The 26,399-nt window shown below is 48.6% G+C and overlaps 1 protein-coding gene across 6 annotated transcripts in view; it reads right to left on the bottom strand.

Moving 5' to 3' along the window:
• Nucleotides 1-459: 459 nt before the first annotated feature.
• pign (phosphatidylinositol glycan anchor biosynthesis, class N) overlaps nucleotides 460-26,399 on the bottom strand; it is a 204,013-nt gene continuing 178,073 nt past the window's right edge. For all 6 annotated transcript variants that reach the window (XM_070880352.1, XM_070880351.1, XM_070880346.1 and 3 more), the window contains 2 exons: nucleotides 25,758-25,810; nucleotides 460-2,080 (listed from right to left, as the gene is read on the bottom strand). In XM_070880352.1, coding sequence (XP_070736453.1) covers nucleotides 1,957-2,080; nucleotides 25,758-25,810 — 177 coding nt within the window. In that variant the 3' untranslated portion in view covers nucleotides 460-1,956. The remainder of the gene's footprint in view (nucleotides 2,081-25,757; nucleotides 25,811-26,399) is intronic.

The raw sequence follows: 26,399 nt of genomic DNA, 5'->3' as shown, positions 1-26,399 counted from the left end.
AAATCCTCCTTGAAAAAGTGCAACATCCCCACCGACAGCTGGGAATCCCCGGCCCAAGACCGCCCAAAGCGGAGCAGGAGCATCCAGGAAGGCGCTGAACACCTCGAGTCTCTTCTCCGGGAGCACGCGGAAGCCAAGCGCAACCAGCGGAAGGAGCGCACGACAACCCAAGCCCCCCCCACCCACCCGTCCCTCCAACCACCGTCTGCCCCAGACACCGCCTGTGACAGAGACTGTAGATCCCACATTGGTCTCATCAGTCACCTGAGAACTGGTGTTAGTGTGGAAGCAAGTCATCCTCGACTCCGAGGGACTGCTTAAGAAGAATATAAAATTTGAAATGGCATAAAAAAGGTGAGCCCAAATCACGACTGCAAAGTGTACAAAGAAAGTAAGTCCAGAGGGTCTAATGGAAATTAACAAAATGTGCATTGAGAGATATATCAGAAAAAATGTTTCTTTACTTAAAAAATGATAAATGTTTGAAACAACCTATTGAGGTAAGAGAGGTAAACATCATTAGGGCTATTTAAAATATAACTAGGTGCTTGACAGAGAATCAATGCACCCAAGGGTGAGATTTCACAGGCCTTTTCCTGTTCTTTATATTCTGTTCATCAGACAATGACTAATAGAAGCAGGCATCATCTAAATATCTGGGTCACGCACATGATATAGCGAGTCCATAAATATTCACGTTGTGTGCAGCATATTCAAATCATAACTATTATAAACTTCAGGCGTACTGGATGGAGTGAAGTAGGATAGTTTCATTCCACAGGCAATTATGGGCTTAAAATGCACCATTACAGTGAAGGCCACATTTGGTCATTACATTACTCCCACGCAAAGATCCCACAGACCACATTTCCCTGGTAAATACATGCATTTAATGGCAAGCTAGTCACGTCTTAACATGGCATCAACTTTAATACTATTTAATTAAAATGTGACGGCAGACATGTGAAGGCAGTGATGCTCCTGCACTGCCACACCCCTGAAATTCTCCTGAGACAGCATGTTCGAATACTCAGCAGTGAGTAGCACAATTCCCAATGTATCAAATTAAAATGAGTGCAAATACAAGAAATTTTCAAAAGGCATAATCATAACTAATGTTCCCTCTAATCTTTTTGGGGCCGCGTGCCCCTTTAACGGGCCACGCGTGCCATTCAAAATTCCACGCATGCGTCAGCTGTGGCTCAGTGGGCAGCACCTCGCCTCTGAGTCAGGAGGTTGTGGGTTCAAGTCCCACTCCAGGGGCTTGAGCACAAAAATCTAGGCTGACACTCCCAGTGCAGTTCTGAGGGAGTGCCGCACTGTCGGAGGTACGATCTTTCGGAGGCCCTGTCTGCTCTCTCAGGTAGATGTAAAAGATTCCATGCCACTATTTTGAAGAAGAGCAGGGGAGTTATCCCCAGTGTCCAGACCAATATTTATCCCTCAATCAACATAACAAAAACAGATTATCCGAACATTATCCCATTGCTGTGCGCAAATTGGCTGCCGCGTTTCCCACATTACATCAGTGACTGCAGTCCAAAAAGTAGTTCATTCGCTGTAAAGCGGTTTGGGACGTCCTGAGGTCATGAACAATTTCTTTCCTTTCTTTAGGAAATCTATCTTGTGTTTCAGCTGATAATACCATCTGGCACCAAGAGGGTTAAGACAGAGGGCTTATGTGATCAATCGCAGACTATGTCACTTGTCTTAATCTCGGCCAAAGTGCAGTTTTCCAGTGTAAATCCCAGTTTAATCATCAGTCATAGGCAGTCCCTCGGAATCGAGGAAGATTTGCTTCCACTCTAAAAATGAGTCCTTAGGTGGCTGAACAGTCCAATACGGGAACCACAGTCCCTGTCACAGGTGGGACAGACAGTGGCTGAAGGAAAGGGAGGGTGGGACTGGTTTGCCGCACGCTCCTTCCGCTGTTTAATCATCCGGGTTACTCAACAATTAAGTAAAATGCTGCTTGATATTGTTGTGCAGTCGAATTCTCCGGGTAGTCAGGATCTCAGCCAAGCGACTTAGGAACATGAGAAATATGGTCATGGACATCACGATGACATAATGACTGATGCTGTAACAGAGAACAGAACAATTAACTTTCTTAATTCCATGATTTCGAGGAAACATTATTTTTGCATTTACGTTACTAAATCTGATTAAATAGTCCTGTTTGTCAAGGGTTTTATTGCTGATGCGGAAAAGTGAAACTGGCCGAAAGGGATTAAGATCTTCTACTCTGTGTAGGGTTTTTCCTCGCTTGTTGGCAGAGGTTCAAACTCCATGTAATAAACAGAGCATCGTCACTAACCCTGAGCACTGTCACTAGCTAGGCCTGTTGGGCACAGTAGCATAGTGATGTCACTGGACTAGTAATCCAAAGGCCAGAACTAATGATCTGGAGACATGAGTTTAAATCTCACCACAGCAGCTGGTGTAGGGAAGGAAATCTGCTGCCCTTACCTGGTCTGGCCTGTATGTGATTCCAGACCCATGGCAATGTGGTTGACTCTGAGCTCCCACTCGGAATGGCCTAGCAAGCCACTCAGTTGTATTCACCACCACCTTCTGAAGGGTAATAACTGCTGGTAAGTAACTAAAAGAAACAAATTTTCAGGGCTATGGGGAAAGGGCGGGGCAGGGGGACTGACTGAGGGGCTCGTGCAGAGAGCCGGCACGGGCTCGACGGGCCGAATGGCCTCCTTCCGTGCTGTAACCGTTGTACGATTCTAACCCAAGGAACACATTGGGTGCTCACTCCCCTTGCGTTAATTGCGCTAAAGGCCACATACTGGGCTGCACCATTAGGACTTTTCCCTCTTGACTTTGGCAGAAGGTCTCTGGTTGTCAGCCGTGGCTCAGTGGGCAGCACCCTCGCGTCGGAGTCAGAAAGTTGTGGGTTCAAGTCCCACTCCAGAGACCTGAGCACGAAAAATTCTGACGGACTGGACAGGTTAGATGCAGGAAGAATGTTCCCGATGTTGGGGAAGTCCAGAACCAGGGGTCACAGTCTAAGGATAAGGGGCAGGCCATTTAGGACTGAGATGAGGAGAAACTTCTTCACCTAGAGAGTTGTTAACCTATGGAATTCCCTACCGCAGAAAGTTGTTGATGCCAGTTCATTGGATATATTCAAGAGGGAGTTAGATATGGCCCTTACGGCTAAAGGGATCAAGGGGTGTGGAGAGAAAGCAGGAAAGGGGTACTGAGGTGAATGATCAGCCATGATCTTACTGAATGGTGGTGCAGGCTCGAAGGGCCGAATGGCCTACTCTTGCACCTATTTTCTATGTTTCTATCCTAGGCTGAGGGAGCACGGCACTGTCGGAGGTGCCATCTTTTGGACGAGATGTTAAACCGAGGCCCCTGCTTTCTCAAGTGGGTGTAAAAGATCCCGTGGCTCTATTTCGAAGAAGAGCAGGGGAGTTATCCCCGCGCCCTGAGCAATATTATCCCTCAATCAACATACGATTAAAAAACAGATTATCTGGTCATTATCACGTTGCTGTGTGTGGGAGCTTGCTGTGCGCAAAATGGCTGCCGCGTTTTCCACATCACAACAGCGACTACACTTCAAAAAGTACTTCATTGGCTGAAAAGCACTTTGGGACATTGTGAAAAGTGCTATAGAAGTGCAGGTCTTTCTTTCACTGCCATGCCAGAACAATTTTTATCAAAATTACTGTTTATATGTTTTAGTCGTTGTTGGCGCCAGTTTGCAGGAGCTGGTCTTGCAGTGCTGAACACAAGGTGGAGTTTTGTTGTGGTACTTACGAGGAAATAAATGCCTAACCCCAGTGTCTCCCTGAGCAATCGCACGAAGAATACGCACCATTGCCACAGGTTCCACCCTTGCACCGCCGATAATTACCTTATACCCCAGGGATGAGGCACAGGTGCCAGGAGGTCTGCTGCGTGATTAAGCTTGGCCCTCTCGCTGTTTTGAATGAACCACTTCAGATCAAACAGTCGAATCTGGAGCCGCTCCAGACACGGTGCTATAACCCTTGCTTAGATCATGCTTTTCGCTCGAACGTGAGCATGCAATACAAAGATGATGTGAAAATCATGGCACAGAGCTGTCACATCTGAATCTGCTCCGCTAGTGCAGCCACCCCCAGGATATACTCATTCTGACACGCAATCATGTTGTGTCAGTTTCAGGGCAGCAGCCCCATTGGATAACATAGAAACATAGAAAATAGGTGCTGGAGTAGGCCATTCGGCCCTTCGAGCCTGCACCACCATTCAATAAGATCATGGCTGTTCATGCAACTTCAGTACCCCATTCCTGCTTTCTCTCCGTACCCCTTTAGCCGTAAGGGCCACATCTAACTCCCTTTTGAATAAATCTAACGAACTGGCCTCAACAACTTTCTGCGGTCGAGAATTCCACAGGTTCACAATTCTGAGTGAAGAAGTTTCTCCTCATCTCAGTCCTATATGGCGTACCCCTTATCCTTAGACTGTGACCCCTGGTTCTGGACTTCCCCAACATTGGGAACATTCTTCCTGCATCTAACCTGTCCAATCCCGTCAGAATTTTATATTACCAGAAAATCCAATGCATCAGAGAAACATGACCCAGATGGTAACTGCCCCATACCCATCTAGTACCATCTGTTCTGTTCCTTGATTACACTCCAAAAGTACTTCATTGGCTGTAAAGCGTTTTGAGACGTCAGGTGGTGGTAAAAGGCGCTATATAAATGCAAGTCTTCCTTTCTTCTTTCTATAAACAACAGTTAGCATTAGGTTTGAAGCTCCTAGATGACTCAGGGGGTAACTGCAACATCTGAACAGTTTAAAAAAAAAAAAAAATTTCTTCACAGTACGTGGACGTCGCTGGCAAGACCGGCATTTATTGCCCATCCCTAACTGCCCCTTGAGAAGGTGGTGGTGAGCCGCCTTCTTGAACCGCTGCAGTCCGTGTGGTGAAGGTGCTCCCACAGTGCTGTTAGGGAGGGAGTTCCAGGATTGTAATCCAGCGACGATGAAGGAACGGCCGATATATTTCCAAGTCGGGATGGTGTGTGACTGGGAGGGGAACGTGGAGGTGGTGGTGTTCCCATGCGCCTGCTGCCCTTGTCCTTCTGGGTGGTAGAGGTCGTGGGTTTGGGAGGTGCTGCTGAAGAAGCCTTGGCGAGTTGCTGCAGTGCATCTTGTAGATGGTACACACTGCAGCCACGGTGCGCCGGTGGTGGAGGGAGTGAATGTTGAAGGTGGTGGATGGGGTGCCAATCAAGTGGGCTGCTTTGTCCTGGATGGTGTCGAGCTTCTTGAGTGTTGTTGGAGCTGCACTCATCCAGGCAACTGGAGAGTATTCCATCGCACTCCTGACTTGTACCTTGTAGATGGTGGAAAGGCTTTGGGGAGTCAGGAGGTGAGACACTCGCCGCAGAATACCCAGCCTCTGACCCACTCTTGCTGCCACAGTATTTATGTGGCTGGTCCAGTTAAACTTCAGGTCAATAGTGGAAAGGCTTTGGGGAGTCAAGAGGGGAGGTACTATGCCAAATGGAGCAGCGAGCTCCCAGATTCACTCTCTGGTCTGTGGTGATTGACTGGATCTTAGCTGGGGTGACGTTGGCTATTCTACAAACAGCTTCTGTATCACGAAGCTACAGAATGGACCAGGAAACAGTCTGGGTTTTCACTTCTGATTGAGATCCAGTGGCTCTCCATGTGTGGACAGGACTTCCCACCCACAGCCACTGGCTAAGCTCGTCGGGAATAGCTTATAATGGGAGTTCTAGTTTGTCTTTCCATTTGATGGGCCTCCTGAGATGCCGAGTGGAGAAATGAGGTGCCTCCCGCCACAGATCTCAGTGGGCCGGTCGATGTGAGGTGTTTCAGGGTCTGGGACCCACAGATCTCAGTGGGCCGGTCAATGTGAGGTGTTCCAGGGTCTGGGACCCACAGATCTCAGTGAGCCGGTCGATGTGAGGTGTTCCAGGGTCTGGGACCCACAAATCTCAGTGGGCCGGTCGATGTGAGGTGTTCCAGGGTCTGGGACCTACAGATCTCAGTGGGCCAGTCGATGTGAGGTGTTCCAAGGTCTGGGACCCACAGATCTCAGTGAGCCGGTCGATGTGAGGTGTTCCAGGGTCTGGGACCCACAGATCTCAGTGGGCCGGTCGATGTGAGGTGTTCCAGGGTCTGGGACCCACAGATCTCAGTGGGCCGGTCGATGTGAGGTGTTCCAGGGTCTGGGACCCACAGATCTCAGTGGGAGGGTCGATGTGAGGTGTTCCAGGGTCTGGGACCCACAGATCTCAGTGGGCCGGTTGATGTGAGGTGTTCCAGGGTCTGGGACCCACAGATCTCAGTGGGCCGGTCGATGTGAGGTGTTCCAGGGTCTGGGACCCACAGATCTCAGTGGGCCGGTCGATGTGAGGTGTTCCAGGGTCTGGGACCCACAGATCTCAGTGGGCCGGTCGATGTGAGGTGTTCCAAGGTCTGGGACTCACAGATCTCAGTGGGCCGGTCGATGTGAGGAGTTCCAGGGTCTGGGACCTACAGATCTCAGTGGGCCGGTCGATGTGAGTTATCCCAGGGTCTGGGACCCACAGATCTCAGTGGGCCGGTCGATGTGAGGTGTTCCAGGGTCTGGGACCCACAGATCTCAGTGGGCCGGTCGATGTGAGGTGTTCCAGGGTCTGGGACTCAGGGCCACAGTCGCACTTTGGGCCGTCCCTCACCTTCCCCATGTGGGGCAGGTGGGTGCAGCGTCCGTGTCCCGTGCGGATTGGGCCGAGCGCTCGCTGCCCACCGTCTCCGAGGGAAGGCGAGGCTGGGGACCTCTGCTGGTGGGGCAGTGACAGAGTGTTGGATCTTTATGTTGCCGGAGTCCCACGATTCCACCTATCTGGATAGCACCGGCTGCATGAATATTGGCCGCTGTTTCCCGGAACGGCCGGCGGCATTTTAAGCGTTTCCGTGGCGTGTTTTTCAAGTTTTCGTGAATGGGAACAACAACAACCTGTATTTATATAGCGCCTTTAACATAGTGACACGTCCCAAGGCGCTTCACAGGGGGATCATGAGATAGAAAATTTGACACCGAGCCGCATAAGGAGAAATTATCGCAGCTGACTAAAAGCTTGGTCAAAGAGGTAGGTTTTAAAGGAGCATCTTGAAGGAGGAAAGAGAGGTAGAGAGGCTGAGAGGTTTAGGGAGGGAGTTCCAGAGCTTGGGGCCGAGGCAACAGAAGGCACGGCCACCGATGGTTGAGTGATTATAATCAGGGATGGTCAGGAGGGCAGAATTAGAGGAACGCAGATATCTCGGGGAGTTGTGGGGCTGGAGGAGATTACAGAGATAGGGAGGGGCGAGGCCCTGGAGGGATTTGTAAACAAGGATGAGAATTTTGACATCGAGGCCTTGCTTAACCGGAAGGCGGGTGTTCCTGAGGATTTGTTGCATCTCACGGAGCACGGTGGTGTTGCTGCAAACGGGTGGGGCCAATGTGGGACAGCACCGGGAGCCAATCAGATGGAGCGACCCTGAGTGGCCTGGACACCTTCACCGCGGCAGTGTTTAGGGAACGTCCGTGATCTTGGTGTGGTGGCTGCAGGACCTTGAGGCAGAGCGGGATCCTGCAGCAGAGCAGACGCGCGCCAGTGTTGCGATGCGATGTGTTCTGGCTGTGCTTTCTCCTCCCATGACGTTCCAGGACCCAAGTTCATCCTGGCTTTTACTGGTTGGCCGGTGTTGGTGGGATGAGGCTCACGGGTGAAGACAACAGCTGCAGAATAGCAGGCTGCTAACATCAATGGAACTGTACCTCAACCTTCCTTCGGAGAGAAGAAAATGAGAGGGGTGGTGTGGGGTGGGGAAGCAATTTAAATAACTCAAAATGTGTTTGGCAAGGTCTGCAGGCTGCTATTCCAGTACCCCCCGACAATCAAAACCACCACTTCACGGGCAAGTCATCATCATCATAGGCAGTCCCTCAAAATCGAGGAAGACTGGTTTGCTGCACGCTCCTTCCGCTGCCTGCGCTTGCTTTCTGCACGCTCCCGGCGACGAGACTCGAGGTGCTCAGCGCCCTCCCGGATGCTCTTCCTCCATTTAGGGCGGTCTTTGGCCAGGGACTCCCAGGTGTCGGTGGGGATGTTGCACTTTATCAAGGAGGCTTTGAGGGTGTCCTTGAAACGTTTCCTCTGCCCACCTTTGGCTCGTTTGCCGTGAAGGAGTTCAGAGTAGAGCGCTTGCTTTGGGAGTCTCGTGTCGGGCATGCGGACAATGTGGCCTGCCCAGCGGAGCTGGTCGACTGTGGTCAGTGCTTCGATGCTGGGGATGTTGGCCTGATTGGGGACACTAATGTTGGTGCGTCTGTCCTCGCAGGGGATTTGCAAGATCTTGCAGAGACATCAAACCACCACTTCACAGGCAAGTAAACAGCAAACAACACAGCTCCTGTGTATCTGCGGAGCGGTGATACGAGAATGCCAGATTGCATGAGCCAGCATAATCTCGCTAATGCAGCTAAGGTAGCATTATTTATTGGCTTACATGTGCAAACTAGGTGAATGGAAGGCAGTCATTTATTTGTTCCAGCACTGGCTTGACTCCCACCACCCATATCCGGGGTAAATTTCCATGAGCTAGGAGAGATTTAGGAATCGAAACTCGCTTTCTAACGGCGCCCGTTAGCCGCCTCTCACCGATGCTAACGGATGGCAATGGCCTGCCATCGGTGTTTAGCGGAGTCCACGGCGCGGGAGAATTTCAGCAGGCTCTTTGGTAGAGGCGCCAAGAGGTGAGGCTGCGCCATCTAACGCCACCCATGTGGTGACATCATCCAGCGTGCAGCGCCCCTTGGCGCCGCTCCCGCCATATTTGGTTTGTACGGATGGTGTCAGAACCGAATTTCGACTCCTTACAGATCAAGTCTCACTCGACAACACTGCACGTTGAACAGGGCGGGAAAGTGGTGGCACGAGCACAGGCAAAGGCCTTCAGCGTTTCTCTTTTATAGCCACAGACTAATATGAAGCCTGCTAATTCATACACATCTTGCCACTTAAAACAAAGCCCGAGATTATATTTACAGACGACGGTTTCCAATTTAGTCAGCATTTATATATTGTCTCTTGCACAGCTATGACAACATCGAGTAAAATAGGGTCTTCTGGCCTGCGCCTGGGGAATTAACACAAAAATCCAGGCTGACACTCCTGTGCAGTGCTGAGGGAGCGCCGCACTGTCGGAGGGGCAGTACTGAGGGAGCACCGCACTGTCGGAGGGGCAGTACTGAGGGAGCACCGCACTGTCGGAGGGGCAGTACTGAGGGAGCGCCGCACTGTCGGAGGGGCAGTACTGAGGGAGCGCCGCACTGTCGGAGGGGCAGTACTGAGGGAGCGCCGCACTGTCGGAGGGGCAGTACTGAGGGAGCGCCGCACTGTTGGAGGTGCCGTCTTTCAGTTGAGACGTTAAACCGAGGCCCTGTCTGCTCTCTCAGGTGGACATAAAAGATCCCATGGCACTATTTCGAACAAGAGCAGGGACGTTCTCCCCGGTGTCCTGGGGCCAATATTTATCCCTCAATCAACATAACAAAAACACATTATCCGGTCATTATCACATTGCTGTTTGTGGGAGCTTGCTGTGCGCAAATTGGCTGCCGCGTTTCCCTCGTTACAACAGCGACCACACTTCAAAAAGTACTTCATTGGCTGTAAAGCACTTTGGGACGCCCGGAGGTTGTGAAAGGCACTATATAAATGCAAGCCTTTCTATCTAAACAGGCCGACTCTTGATCTTGGTGCCAAAAAGCAACTTTTATTGACGTCTCGGAGGTGGGTGTGGTAACAACACTGTTTGCACAGCTAAGTGATCTTGATTACCATTTATTATGGCAGAGCAAATAAAATCGGTCAACAATTTTCCATTTATGTTTCAGCAACGTGCAAAGTATAATTTGTACAGACATATGCAAATGCTAAGTAAGCAAAGTAGATTAAATTCGCATCACAGCGCAACATTGAACCACCACTGTAACATGCCAAATGTGAAACCAAAAATAAAAATGACCTTTACACGAAGGTGCGGGCCCTGACATTCCACAGATTCTTTCAGCATTTCCACCATTTCACTGCGAAATCAACCCGTCTCCTACTTGCAATGTATTTGCTGCATGGGTTCTTTGCTTAAGAGGGCGATAGGACGCAGATTGAAGGTGACTGGCAAAAGAACCAGAAGCGACATGAGGGAAACTTTTTTTTTAAGCAACAAGCGGTTAGAATTTGGAACGCCCTGCCTGATAGGGTAGTGACGACAGATTGAATAGTAGCCTTCAAAAAGGAATTGGATAAATATTTGGAGGAGAAACATTTTCAGGGATATGGGGAAAGAGCAGTGTGCGTGGGACTAACTGGATTGGTCTGGTTTGGGTTTGAGTTTAAGGGTACAACAATACAGGTGTGATGCTGCGTGGGATCAATCTTCAAACTCAGTTTTAGAATATAGAGCCTCTTCTGACCTTTCCCCAGTGGTCTGTGCTTGTCTGGCCTTTTTAGACACCGGAAGGCCACTGAACTCGGTTATCTATGATCAACCATTTTATTTAGGAGCTGGTTTGGTGTACTGAAGGCCCGGGGAGGACCTGCTGAATAGCTGGTGGTCTCAAGTGTTCAGGACGCCTTGGTGCAGAATTTGCATTCAATAATTGCCACAGTGACAGAAGATTTCACAAAGGCACGTGAACCATGTGGTTTGGAATTTCCATCGATGTATCAACTCTGCTCTTATCATCATGTATACTGTAATGTATTTGCTTCATGGGTTCTTGGCTTAAGAATTCACAGCAACACATTACATACGAACATAAGAAATAGGAACAGGAGTAGACCATACAGCCCCTCGAGCCTGCTCCGCCATTCAATACGATCATGGGCTCAGCTCCACTTCCCCGCCCACTCCCCATATCGTTTAAGAAACTGTCTATTTCTGTCTTAAATTTATTCAATGTCCCAGCTTCCACAGCTCTCTGAGGCAGCGAATTCCACAGATTTACAACCCTGAGAGAAGAAATTTCTCCTCATCTCTTTTAAATGGGCGGCCCCTTATTCTAAGATCATGCCCTCTAGTCTCATCAGTGGAAACATCCTCTCTGCATCCACCTCGTCAAGCCCCCTCATAATCTTATATGTTTCGATAAGATCACCTCTCATTCTTCTGAATTCCAATGAGTAGAGGCCCAACCTACTCACCCTTTCCTCATAAGTCAATCCCCTCATCTCCGGAATCAACCTAGTGAACCTTCTCTGAACTGCCTCCAAAGCAAGTATATCCTTTCATAAATATGGAAACCAAAACTGTACATAGTATTCCATGTGTGGCCTCATCAATACTTTATATAGCATTGCTATGAAGAACTAGTTGGTTTATCAACAAAGGTGTAACGATTACACTACACATTATGTTGACCTTCATAGCTAGGGGTTTTGAGTATAGGAGCAGGGAGGTCTTACTGCGGTTGTACAGGGCCTTAGTGAGGCCTCACCTGGAATATTGTGTTCAGTTTTGGTCTCCTAATCTGAGGAAGGACGTTCTTGCTATTGAGGGAGTGCAGCGAAGGTTCACTAGACTGATTCCTGGACTAACATGAGGAGAGACTGGCTCGACTGGGCCTTTATTCACTGGAGTTTAGAAGGATGAGAGGGGATCTCATAGAAACATATAAAATTCTGACGGGACTGGACAGGTTAAATGCAGGAAGAATGTTCCCGATATTGGGGAAGTCCAGAACCAGGGGATGCGGTCTAAGGATAAGGGGTAAGCCATTTAGGACCGAGATGAGGAGAAACTTCTTCATTCAGAGAGTTGTTAACCTGTGGAATTCCCTATCGCAGAGAGTTGTTGATGCCAGTTCATTGGATATATTGAAGAGGGAGTTAGATATGACCCTTACGGCTAAAGGGATCAAGGCCGATGGAGAGAAAGCAGGAAAGGGGTACTGAGGGAATGATCAGCCATGACCTTATTGAATGGTGGTGCAGGCTCGAAGGGCCGAATGGCCTACTCCTGCACCTATTTTCTATTTTTCTATGTTACCAGTTCATCCACTAGGCTCACAATTGCATACCGCATCGCGGATGACCCAGACCCAACTGGCTGGGGTTTTATTGAGTCTCGTGAACATCACGTGACAGTGCAACAGCTGTTCCATTACACGACTGATGTTACAGCGGAAGACCGAGAGAATCCGCACGGAATTTCAGTGCCATGTACTTTGCCCTCCCCCCACAATCCCCCCCAAAAATTTATGTTTTTTGTGAACATTTGAACACATCGCGACAAGTTACGCTGGAACATGGGAACAGAAGACATATTTTTTTCTACCTTTGTTGCCCAGTATCAGCAATAAACTCTCTAAAGTTGGGCATAGCACAATAAGAACATAAATGGGAAGAGCAGGCCATTCAATACGATCACGGCTGATCTTCGACCTCAACTCCACTTTCCCGCCCGGTCCCCATATCCCTTGATGCCCCTCGAGTCCAAAAATCTATCGATCTCAGTCTTGAATATACTCAACGACTCAGCATCCACAGCCCTCTGGGGCAGAGAATTCCAAAGATTCACCTCCCTCTGAGTGAAGAAATTCTTCCTCATCTCAGTCCTAAATGGCCGACCCCTTATCCTGAGACTGTGACCCCTGGTTCTAGACTCTCCAGCCCAGGGGAAACATCCTCCCTGCATCTACCCTATCAAGCCCTCAAAGAATTTTGTACATTTCAATGAGATATCTAAGAACATAAGAACAGAAGAATTAGGAACAGGAGTAGGCCATCTAGCCCCTCGAGCCTGCTCCGCCAAACAAGATCATGGCTGATCTGACCGTGGACTCAGCTCCACTTACCCGCCCGTTCCCCGTAACCCTTATTGGTTAAAAAGGGAACAAATTGTGGACCTTTGCTGCACCCCTTCTAAGGCAAGTACATCCTTCCTTAGGGAAGGAGACCAAAACTGTACACAGTAATCAGATGCAAAGTAAAGTTGTCTCTTCAACAACATGCTTAAACTCCACTCCAGAATATTACTCCACAACAGCATGCCTCCATCTTCCGATCTTATCGCCTCTCTAGGATTGTCGATCATAGAAAGTAAGTGCAGGAGTAGGCCATTCGGCCCTTCGAGCCTGCACCGCCATTCAATCTGATCATGGCTGATCATTCAACCTCAGTACCCCTTTCCTGCTTTCTCTCCATACCCGTTGATCCCTTTGGCCATAAGGGCCACATCTAACTCCCTTTTGAATATATCTAACGAACTGGCCTCAACAACTCTCTGCGGTAGAGAATTCCACAGGCTCACAATTCTCTGAGTAAAGAAGTTTCTCCTCATCTCGGTCCTAAATGGCTTACCCCTTATCCTTAGACTGTGACCCCTGGTTCTGGAACTCCAGCAACGGGAACATTCTTCCAGCCTCTAACCTGTCCAATCCCATCAGAATTTTATATGTTTCTATGAGATCCCCGCTCATCCTTCTAAACTCCAGTGGATACAAGCCCAGTCGATCCAGTCTCTCCTCGTGTGTCTCATATTGCTGCAAGTCCCACATCCACTAGCGATTGGACAGTGGATGCCCAATAACGGGGCGTAACTTGTGGCCAATACGGGCGGGCACGAGGTGCGCTCGCGTCGTACGGGCCGCGCAGGTTCTGGGTTTAGGCAGGCGCATGCGCGAAAACGCAGAACTTGCGATCTGTCGAGAATTCCCGGGTAAAGGACATCCGCAGGCGAAGAGTCGGGCTATTTCTGCCCAGCGAATGCCTGTGAAATTCTTACGCCTAGTAAAACAAGCGCAAGGCCTGCGTCAGCGTTTTTAAAAACACACATTAAAATAATGTTTTTTCATTCATTTAAACATTAAAACACATGTACAATAAGGTTAGGTTTCGACCGCTTTTAAATGTATTTTTCCAAAAATTAAATTTGTTTTCCATGTTTAATTTGTGTTTTAATTAATTTTAAATATGTAATTTTTAAAAATGTATTTATTATGTTAACTGTTTTTTTGTGAGATCCTCATTCACGCTTTACCACCAACGATGTCGCCGCAAGATCCTACAGATCCCCTGGGAGGACAGACGCACCAACATTAACGTCCTCGACCAGGCCAACATCCCAAGCACTGACCACACTCGATCAGCTCTGCTGGGCAGGCCACATTGTCCACATACCCGACACGACACTCCCAAAGCACGCGCTCTACTCGGAACTCCTTCGCGGCAAACAAGCCAAAGATGGGCAGAGGAAACGTTTCAAGGACACCCTCAAAGCCTCGCTGATAAAGTGCAACATCCCCACCGACACCTGTGAGTCCCTGGCCAAAGACCACCCCAAGTGGAGGAAGTGCATCCGGGAGGGCGCTGAGCACCTCGAGTCTCGTCGCCGAGAGCATGCAGAAATCAAGCGCAGGCAGCGGAAGGAGCGTGCGGCAAACCAGACTCCCCACCCACCCTTTCCTTCAACCACTGTCTGTCCCACCTGTGACAGAGACTGTGGTTCTCGTATTGGACTGTTCAGCCACGTAAGGACTCATTTTAAGAGTGGAAGCAAGTCTTCCTCGATTCCGAGGGACTGCCTGTGATGATGAAATGTAGAATCCATATGTACAGAATCCACTTAAGCGTGAATGGGCTAATCCCCTTCCTTCATTGGTTGGGCCGGCCCATGTGATCCCAGGGGCGCCTGCCCCCCCCCCCCCAGGGCTCTAAACGCAGGACTACGCGTAGAGGCCCAGGAGCGAGTCTCTGTGGATCCCGAGGCAGAAGGTAAGTGCGTAGATTCTTTGCTGGTTGGAGGCATCGCCCGCGGGAAGCCTCCGACCCCAAATTCAGCCCCATCATTTCATGTAAAACATTTAAAGTCTGCAGGCGACAGACAGCAGCCACGGTGATCCCTAGAAGTGAACGGTCAATAAACTATGGAGCCAACTCACCCCCAGATACTCTTCTTTTTAAGCACAGCTCACAAAAATAAGTGAGCTGAAGTTTCTCACCAAGACACTGTATTTCTCTGACAATAGTGTTGAAATCAATCAGTTTATGGATTATGCATCACCATTTGACATTTTTAACATGCCTCTTATTAGTGTGTGTGAATCACTTTTATATATTAGTTACACCTCTATCAAATCTCCTCTAAATCTCCTCTTTGAACAGCCTTTTGGTCACCTGTCCTAATATGTGGCCTAGGCGTTAAATCATGTTTGATAAGGCTCGTGTGAAATGTCTTGGGATGCTTGGCTACGTTATAAAGGCATGACAAAATGCTCGTTGTTGTTGATAACTGGGACATTATTGGGAGGCAGGGTTGTCCCAGACTTTCTCTTGCTCCATAACTGGAGTCATTTTACTACTGAAAATTCATAGAAATTTATGGCACAGGAGGCCAATTCAACCCATTGCGTCAGTGCCGGCCGACAAAGAGTTATCCAGCCTAATCCCACATTCCAACTCTCGGTCTGTAGGTTACAAGCTGCACTATTGGCACGAATGCATGACCACATCTCTCCGATCTGGAAGGAGGAGAGCATGCTGGGAGATCTCAGAAATGCAGTAATCGTGACCATCTTCAGCAAGGGCAGACATCGACGACGAGGTCCAACACCGCCTCCAGTGTGCCAGTGCAGCCTTCGGTCGCCTTCGGAAGAGTGTGTTTGAAGAGCAGGACCTCAAATCTGGTACTAAGCTTATGATCGACAGGGCAGTAGTGATACCCGCCCTCCTATATGGCTCAGAGTCGTGGACCATACAGTAGACACCTTAAAGCGCTGGAGAAGTACCACCAGCACTGCCTCCGCAAAATCCTGCAAATCCTCTGGGAGGACAGACACATCAACATCAGTGTTCTCGATCAGGCCAACATTCTCAGCATCGAAGCACTGACCACTCGATCAGCTCCACTGGGCGGGCCACATTGTTCGCATGCCCAACACAAGACTCCCAAAGCAAGCGCTCTACTCGGAACTCCTACACAGCAAGCGAGCCCCAGGTGGGCAGAGGAAACGTTTCAAAGACACCCTCAAAGCCTTCTTGATAAAGTGCAACATCCCCACTGACACCTGGGAGTCCCTGGCCCAAAGACGCCCTAAGTGAAGGAAGAGCATCCGGGAGGGCGCTGAGCACCTCGAGTCTCGTCGCGGAGAGCATGCAGAAACCAAGCGCAGGCAGCGGAAGGAGTGTGCGGCAAACCAGTCCCACCCTCCCTTTCCTTCAACCACTGTCTGTCCCACCTGTGACAGAGACTGTAATTCCCGTATTAGACTGTTCAGTCACCTGAGAACTCACTTTTAGAGTGGAAGCAAGTCTTCCTCGATTCCGAGGGACTGCCTATGATGATGGTGGAGGTTACGACACTTCAAGTGCATATCCAAGTGCTTTATAAATGCAATGAGGGTTTCTGCCTCTATCACCCTTTCAGACAGTGAGTTCCAGACCCCCACCACCCTCTGGGTGGAAACATTTATCAACTCTTCTCTAATCCTTCTACCAATTACTTTAAATCTATGCCCCTGGTTATAGGCCTCACTGCTAATGGAAATAAGTGCTTCCTATCTACACCATCTAGGCTCTCTCATAATTTTATACACCTCAATTAAGTCTCCCCTCGGCCTCCTCTGTTCCAGTCTATCCAATCTTTCCTCAGAGCTAAAATTTTCCAGTCCAGGCAACATCCTTGTAAATCTCCTCTGTACCCGATTAAATGGTTTGAGATCGACAGTAGTAGCGAGTAGCACAATGGCGCACGAGAGATATTGTGGGCTGTGGTGGAGCGGGGTTAGATCAGAAACGGACGCAGAGGGAGGGAGTTGGATCAGACACAGAGAACGGGGCGAAGAAAAGGAGCTTTGTTGCTACCACAGGCTGTTACTTTTCCTGATTAATTAAATCCTTGTGATTGAAGTGCTGTTACTGTGCTCGCTGCAGACCATGGCTTCGAGGTGGACAAAGAGCCACATCGCAGCTCAAGGGCTTAATTAACTGGGGCAAACTAAGAATAGACAATGATAATCTCTCATTAATTCAGATGAGTAAAATGTTTTGAGCAATTAGAAAAGTTGGCAAACATTCCGACAAACTTCAGGCTCTGAAATATTGCAAGCTGGGAGATTAATAAGAATGGAAAAGTCATATTTAATGAACTGAACGAGTGCTTTCAATTAGGGCGTTAAAAAGCTTCGATAGCTCAAAGGTACGTTCGGGTGTAGCTGCCATTATAAAAATCACTGAGCTTCTGGGAAAAGCACAGCATGCTAATTATCGCAGAAGCTTGACATTTGAAAAGTGTTACAGGGAACATCACGGTGACAACTCTCGATAAGCAAGGTATGCAGTCTTGGGGCTGGAGAATCCGGCCCTTTGCGCTCGGGGTTTTGCCCCGCAGCGGCGTGAAAGGCCGCGATCCTCCTGTCGGGTTTTGCGAAGAGCTGTGCCGGGTGTGCAACGCCTCTGCTCGCAACACCGGCGCAAGTTCAGAATTTTCCCCGATCCGTCCATCCGGAAGCGCGTCCGCAATGACCGCCTGGGCAATCAGAGCGGTCCACCATAGCCGGCGGCGGAGAGGGAGGTAAAGTTCTCCAGGGGTAAGTGCGAGTGTTCGTTCTTTTAACGTTTTCAGCGATTTGAGTCGTGGTGGCGTGGGCAATGTTTTGGGAATGTTATTGTGGGTTCTTTTTTTTTAAGGTTTCCCCCCTCCCACCGCCTGCTTCTGTCGGAGCGCTCCAGGGCCAGTTTAGTTCGGAAGTGTTATATATGTGGACTTGTATTTACTCTGTACAGCCACCAGAGGGCTCATTCCCCGGAGTCCCAAGGGATCCCATAATCCTTTGGGAGCACAGGGATTTAAGGAGGCTTCACAGGTTGGAGAGGCACTCTGGAGACCTGCAATAAAAGACTACGGTCACACTTTACTTTGAGCTCAGTGTTCAGTCTGACTCTTTCTCCATGCACAACAACTGGCGACGAGATGCAGATAGCAAACCCAAAGATGCAGAGAACAGTGGGCATCCTGGAGAAATTTTCGGAGGGAGATGATTGGGAAACTTTTGTGGAGCGACTCGACCAATATTTCGTGGCCAACGAGCTAGATGGGGAAGAGAGTGCTGCCAAAACGTAGAGCGATCTTCCTCCCCGTCTGTGGGGCACCAATGTATGGCCTCATGAAGAATCTGCTCACTCCAGCGAAACGCACGGAGAAATCGTACAACTGGTCCGAGAGCATTTGAACCCGAAGGAAAGCGTTCTGATGGCGAGGTACCGGTTCGACACCTACAAAAGGTCTGAAGGCCAGGAAGTGGTGAGTTACGTCGCCGAGCTGAGACGCCTTGCAGGACATTGTGAATTTGAAGGACATTTGGAGCACATGCTCAGAGAATTTTTCGTACTTGGCATTGGCCACGAAACCATACTTCGCAAGCTTTTGACTGTAGAGACCCCAACCTTGAGTAAGGCCATAGCGATAGCACAGGCGTTCATTGCCACCAGTGACAATGCAAAGCAAATCTCTCAGCACACAAGTGCTGCTACAAGTACTGTGAACAGAGTGATGTTGTTTTCGAATTGTAATTTACAGGGCAGGTCACACATACCCACAGATGTCTCAGAGTCCACCATCAAGGGTGATGAACGCAAGGCCATTAACACCTTATTGGCACTGCGGGGGTGATCATCGTTTCTATTCATGCCGATTCAAAGGATACGTTTGCAAGTGGTGTGGAACAATGGGACATCTCCAACGAGTGTGCAGGCGAGCTGCTAAGTCTGTTAAACCTGCAAACCACCACGTTGCAGAGGAGGACAGATCCACGGAGGATTACTATGAACCAGAGCCTCAGATAGAGGAGGCAGAGGTACATGGAGTGCACACATTCACCACGAACTGTCCCCCAACAATGCTGAATGTTAAACTAAATGGATTCCCGGTGTTAATGGAGCTGGACACGGGCACGAGCCAGTCCATCATGGTGCAACAAGGCCTCAAGGCCAGTCTTAACTCCAGTTCGCACGAGACTAAGAACTTACACTAAAGAAGTGATTCCTGTAATCGGCAATGCTATTGTAAAGGTCTTCTACGATGGAGCGGTGCACAAGCTACCACTCTGGATGGTACCGGGCGATGGTCCCACGCTGCTCGGCAGGAGCTGGCTGGGAAAGATACGCTGGAACTGGGACAACATCCGAGCACTATCGCCCGCTGACGACACTTGGTGTGCCCAGGTCTTAAGCAAATTTCCTTTGCTGTTCGAACCAGGCATCGGGAAATTCCAAGGAGCAAAAGTGCAGATCCATCTAATTCCGGGAGCACGATCCATCCATCACAAAGCGAGAGCAGTACCATACATGATGAGAGAAAGGGTAGAGATCGAGCTAGATCGGCTGCAACGAGAGGGCATCATTCCACCGATCGAGTTCAGCGAGTGGGCCAGTCCTATTGTCCCAGTTCTCAAGGGAGACGGCACCGTCAGAATCTGTGGCGATTACAAAGCAACTATCAATCGTTTCTCCCTGCAGGACCAATACCCACTACCAAAAGCTGACGACCTCTTTGCAACGCTGGCGGGAGGAAAGACGTTCACGAAGCTGGATCTGACTTCAGCTTACATGACGCAGGAACTAGAGAAATCATCGAAGGCCCTCACCTGCATCAACACGCACGAAGGTCTTTTTGTTTATAACGGATGCCCGTTTGGAATCCGATCCGCGGCGGCGATATTCCAAAGAAACATGGAAAGTTTACTTAAGTTGGTCCCGCACACCGTGGTATTTCAGGACGACATCTTGGTCACAGGTCGGAACACAGTCAAGCACCTGCAGAACCTGGAGGAGGTTCTTAGTCGACTCAACCGCGTGGGGCTCAGGTTAAAATGCTCGAAGTGCGTTTTCCTGGCGCCTGAAGTCGAGTTCCTGGGAAGGAGGATTGCGGCGGACGGCATCAGGCTCACCAACGCGAAGGCGGAGGCAATCGAGAACGCACCGAGGCCACAGAACGTGACGCAGCTGCGGTCGTTTCTGGGACTCTTGAACTACTTTGGTAACTTCTTACCGGGTCTCAGCACACTGTTAGAACCACTACATGTTTTACTACGAAAAGGGGGCGAATGGGTTTGAGGCAAAAGCCAAGAAAATGCCTTTGTAAAAGCAAGAAAATTGTTATGCTCAAACAAATTGCTTGTGTTGTATGATCCATGTAAGCGTTTGGTACTAGCATGTGATGGGTCATCATATGGCGTCGGGTGTGTATTGCAACAAGCTAATGATTTTGGGAAACTGCAACCGGTTGCTTATGTATCCAGGAGTCTGTCTAAGGCCGAGAGAGCCGTCAGCATGATTAGAAACATAGAAACATAGAAAATAAGTGCAGGAGCAGGCCATTCAGCCCTTCTAGCCTGCACCGCCATTCAATGAGTTCATGGCTGAACATGAAACTTCAGTACCCCCTTCCTGCTTTCTCGCCATAACCCTTGATCCCCCGAGTAGTAAGGACTTCATCTAACTCCCTTTTGAATATATTTAGTGAATTGGCCTCAACTACTTTCTGTGGTAGAGAATTCCACAGGTTCACCACTCTCTGGGTGAAGAAGTTTCTCCTCATCTCGGTCCTAAATGGCTTACCCCTTATCCTCAGACTGTGACCCCTGGTTCTGGACTTCCCCAACATTGGGAACATTCTTTCTGCATCTAACCTGTCTAAACCCGTCAGAATTTTAAACGTTTCTATGAGGTCCCCTCTCATTCTTCTGAACTCCAGTGAATACAAGCCCAGTTGATCCAATCTTTCTTGATAGGTCAGTCCCGCCATCCCGGGAATCAGTCTGGTGAACCTTCGCTGCACTCGCTTGAAAAAGAAGCGTTAGCAAGTATCTATGGGGTAAAGAAAATGCATTAATACCTGGTTGGGCTAAAATTCGAATTGGAAACTGACCATAAGCCACTTATATCCCTGTTTTCCGAGAGTAAAGGGATAAATACCAACGCATCGGCCCGCATCCAGGGATGGGCGCTCACGTTGTCCGCATACAACTGCACCATCCGCCACAGAAAACTGCGCCGATGCTCTCAGTAGGCTGCCATTGCCCACCAAAGGGGTGGAAATGGCGCAGCCTGCAGACCTAGCCATGGTCATGGAAGCATTTGAGAGTGAGCAATCACCTGTCACTGCCCGGCAGATCAAAACCTGGACAAGCCAGGACCCCTTATTATCTCTAGTCAAAAGCTGTGTACTTCACGGGAGCTGGTCCAGTGTCCCAGTGGAAATGCAGGAAGAGATAAAGCCGTTCCAGTGGCGCAAAGCTGAAATCTCTATACAGGCAGACTGACTGCCTTCTGAGGGCCAATCGAGTAGTGGTCCCCAAGAAGGGCAGAGATACCTTCATCAATGACCTCCACAGTACCCACCCAGGCATCGTAATGATGAAAGCGATAGCCAGATCCCACGTGTGGTGGCCCGGTATCGATGCGGACTTAGAGTCCTGCGTTCACAGATGTAATACACGCTCGCAGTTAAGCAATGTACCCAGGGAGGCGCCACTAAGTTCATGGTCTTGGCCCTCCAAACCGTGGTCCAGGGTCACGTCGATTATGCAGGCCCGTCCTTGGGTAAAATGTTCCTTGTGGTTGTAGACGCGTACTCCAAGTGGATTGAAAGTGAGATAATGTCGGCTAGCACGTCCGCTGCCACCACTGAAAACTTGCGGGCCATGTTTGCCACACACGGCTTACCCGATGTCCTGGTGAGCGACAACGGGCCATGTTTTACCAATGCTGAGTTCAAAGAATTCATGACCCGTAACGGGATCAAACATGTCACATCTGCCCCGTTTAAACCAGCGTCCAATGGTCAGGCAGAGCGAGCAGTGCAAACCATCAAGCAAGGCTTGAAGAGGGTAACTGAAGGCTCACTGCAGACTCACCTATCCTGAGTCCTGCTTAGCTACCGCACGAGACCACTCTCACTCACTGGGATCCCACCTGCTGAACTGCTCATGAAAAGAGCACTTAAGACAAGGCTCTCGTTAGTTCACCCTGATCTACCTGAACAGGTAGAGAGCAGGCGGCTTCAACAAAGTGCATACCATGATAGCGCAAATGTGTCACGCGAGATTGAAGTCAATGATCCTGTATTTGTATTAAATTATGGATAAGGTCCCAAGTGGCTTCCCGGCACTGTCGTGGCCAAAGACGGGAGCAGGATGTTTCGGGTCAAACTTTCAAATGGACTCATTCACTGGAAGCACTTGGACCAAATTAAACTTAGATTCATGGATTACCCTGAGCAATCCACCTTGGACCCTAGCTTTTTTAATCCCACAACACACACATCAGTGGTAACCGACACCATGGTTGACCATGAAGCAGAACCCATCATCCCAGCAGCCCTGCAGGGCCAGTTTAGTTCGGGAGTGTTATATATGTGGACTTGTAGTTACTCTGTACAGCCACCAGAGGGCTCATTCCCCGGAGTCCCAAGGGATCCCATAATCCTTTGGGAGCGTAGGTATTTAAGAAGTCTTTACAGGTTGGAGAGGCACTCTGGAGACCTGCAATAAAAGACTACGGTCACACTTTACTTTGAGCTCACAGTGTTCAGTCTGACTCTTTCTCCATATACAACGGGGAGTTACCCACTTTTGCGTCTCGAAACGTGCACAACGCCTCCTTTCGCGCTGCGCCCCCTGACACAGGGCCCAGATGGCCGAAATTTCCTCACCAAAGCGCAAACTATTCCTGGACGGTAACTTTCCCGCCCTGCCTCCGTTTTCGCCCCGAAAAACAGAAAAGGCTAAAATCCAGCCCCCATCAGAGAGAGATCGGACAATCTATCGGAACCAACTTGTGCCCGACTCATCCCACGATTGGCATGAAATCCAAGATGGACAATTCACTCCCCTTCAATGTTTCTGACATGAGTCTATTTACACAGGTGCCGAATCTATGTTGTCAGCAATTAATACAAGCGTAGTTAAGATGCATGTTCCAGTACATTAAATGTGACGAACAACCAGCCTTTTTTGCACAGACTCACTGCAAGGTGAAATGCTCAGAGTTGCAGACATTTTTCTGCCAATGTTTACATTATTGAAGTGGAACATGGCGGTGGCACGGGGTTAGGACGGCAATCATGAGGGGTTAAATTAAAGTTCCTCCTCCGAAAGATTTGCGATAAGTTTCTCACAAAACAGTTTTATCTCAACATGTATGTGATATAAATATATAGTGTAATCGTTTAGTATATTAAAAAATGATTTGCATTTATATAGCGCTTTTCACAACCACCAGACATCCCAAAGCGCTGTACAGCCAATGAAGTACTTTTTGAAATGCAGTCACTGTTGCAATGTAGGAAACACGGCAGCCAATTTGCGCACAGCAAGCTCCCACAAACAGCAATGTGATAATGACCCAGATAATCCGTTTTAGTGATGTTGATTGAGGGATAAATATTGGCCCCGGGACACCGGGGAGAACTCCGCTGCTCTTCTTCGAAATAGTGCCATGAGATCTTTCGTGTCTGCCTGAGGGGGGCCTCGGTTTAACGTCTCATCCGAAAGATGGCACCTCCGACAGTGCAGCACTCTATCGGCATTGCACTGGAGTGTGAGTCTAAATGTGCTCAAGTCCCTGGAGTCAGACTTGAACCCACAATCTTCTGACTCAGAGGCGAGGGTGCTGCCCACTGAGCCACAGTTGATTAATAATGGGACACAAAGATAGAGAGGTAGAATTTTCCAACAATGGACTAAATTACCACACTGGATCAATTAATTCCCCCCTCCCCCACCCCCCACCCCACCTATAGACATCATCGGGAGATGGGCCAATCAATCCCAAATTCTGGAACTTTTATCGCAATAGGATTACAATCTCATAATTCGCCTGTTTGTTAAAAATGTTAAATTCGCCTTCCCACCCCCGATGGAAAATGAAGGCTCTTTGGGTGTTCGATGGAGGCTAATATCAAGAATAAACATCGTTATAATGGGAAATCACTATGTAAACTGTCACGCTGTAATTGCACACTCCTGCCACCAGCGGCACTGTAACGAGACACTTTTACATTGGAAATTTCCATATTCAAGACAGAGATTGATAGATTTTTGGACACTAAAGGAATGAAGGGATATGGGGATTGGACGGGAAAGTGGAGTTGAGGTGGAAAATCAGCCACGCTCTCACTGAATTGCGGAGCAGGCTTGAGGGGCCGAATGGACTACCCCTGCTATTTCTTCAGTACATAGATATACACATCAATAATTTTATATATATATATTAATAAATAAATATATTATATTAATAATATATAAGCAACGTTGAAGCTCATGGAATAAAAAGGGCAGTAGCAGCATGGACACAAGATTGGCTGTGATGAGAGTAGTGGTGCACGGTTATTTTTCGGACTGGAGGAAAGTATACACTGGTGTTCCCAAGAGGTCGGTACTGGGACCACTGCTGTTCTTGATATATATTAATGATTTGGACTCGAGAGTACAGCGCACAATTTCAAAATTAGCAATGACACAAAACGTGGAAGTATGGTGAACAGTGAGGAGGATAGTGATAGGCTTCAAGAGGACAGAGACAGGCTGGTGGAATGGGTGGACACGGGGCAGATGAAATTTAAAGCAGAAATGTGCAAAGTGATACATTTTGGTGGAAAGAATGAGGAAAGGAAATATAAACTAAAGGGTATAATCTTAAAGGGCGTGCTTGAATAGAGAGAGGTGGGGGTATATGTGCACAAATTGTTGAAAGTGGTAGGGCAGGTTGAGAAAGCCGTTAAACATGCTTAACAGATCCTGGACATCATAAATAGAGGTATAGAGTACTAAAGCGTGGAAATTATGATGAACCTGTATAAAACGCTGGTTCGGCCTCAACTGGAGTATTGTGTCCAATTCTGGGCACCACACTTTAGGAAGGATGTGAAGGCCTTAGAGAGGGCTCAGAAAAGATTTACGAGAATGGTTCCAGGGATGAGGGACTTCAGTGACGTGGATAGACTGGAGAAGCTGGGGTTGTTCTCCTTGGAGCAGAGAAGGTTGAGAGGAGATTTGATCGAGGTGTTCAAAAACATGAGGGGTCTAGACAGAGTAGATAGAGAGAACCTGTTCCCATTGGCAGAAGGATCGAGAACCAGAGGACACAGATTTAAGGCGATTGGCAGAAGAACCAAAGGCGACATGAGGAAAAACGTTTTTACGCAGCGAGTGGTTAGGATCTGGAATACGCTGCCTGAGAGGGTGGTGGAGGCAGACTCAATCGCGGCTTTCAAAAGGGAGTTGGATAAGTACCTGAAGGGAATAAATGTGCAGGGCTACAGAGAAAGGGCGGGGGAGTGGGACTGGCTGAGGTGCTCTTGCAGAGAGCCGGCATGGGCTCGGCGGGCCGAATGGCCTCCTCCTGTGCTGTAACCGGTCTCTGATTCTTTGATATTAAAATTATTCATATATACACACAATATACAATCATAGAAATTTACTGCACAGAAGGAGGCCATTCAGCCCATCGTGTCCGTGTCGGCCGACAAAGAGCTATCCAGCCTAATCCCACTTTCCAGCTCCCAGTCTGTAGCCCTGTAGGTTACGGCACTTCAGGTGCACATCCAAGTACTTTTTAAATGTGGTGAGGGTTTCTGCCTCTACCACCCTTTCAGGCCGTGAGTTCCAGACCCTTATAAATATATATATATGAATAAAAATGTCAGCAGGACCTTAAACCCAGTACGAAGAATTCACATACCTTGTTCCAATGTCCAGCCAACTTCCATAGTCTTTAACCAGAAAGAAGAAATGCTGCAAATGTAAATTTATAGAACACCAACATTACCAACCACTGTAAAAAGCTGAAAGACATTTTTCACTAAATGAGTACAATAATGACCTAATACATTTGCTAGATTTCTTGGCCTGTGGTATCTTGCTTAGTTGTGGCAAGATACACAACTTATATTTATATAGTGCCTTTAACGTAACAAAACGTCGCAATGCGCTTCACAGGAGTGTTATCAAAAGCTTTTTCCAGTTCTGATGAAGGGTCATCGACCTGAAAGGTTAACTCTGTTGCTCACTCCACAGATGCTGCCTGACTGGCATTTTCTGTTTTTATTTCAGGTTCCAGCATCTGCAGTATTTTGCTTTTGTACGATGTAATTCTCCTGTTTTGCATACGTTTTCCAGGGAGATAACACCTTGAATATTGTGTGCAGTTTTGGTCTCCTAATCTGAGGAAGAACGTTCTTGCTACTGAGGGAGTGCAGCAAAGGTTCACCAGACTGATTCCCGGGATGGCAGGACTGACATATGAAGAAAGACTGGATCGACTGGGCTTATATTCACTGGAATTTAGAAGAATGAGAGGGGATCTCATCGAAACATATAAAAT

Source organism: Pristiophorus japonicus, chromosome 5 (assembly GCF_044704955.1).
Source record: "Pristiophorus japonicus isolate sPriJap1 chromosome 5, sPriJap1.hap1, whole genome shotgun sequence".
Lineage (NCBI taxonomy): Eukaryota > Metazoa > Chordata > Chondrichthyes > Pristiophoridae > Pristiophorus > Pristiophorus japonicus.
Note: the sequence above shows the minus strand (reverse complement) of the source record. Positions and strands in the feature narration are given on the sequence as shown.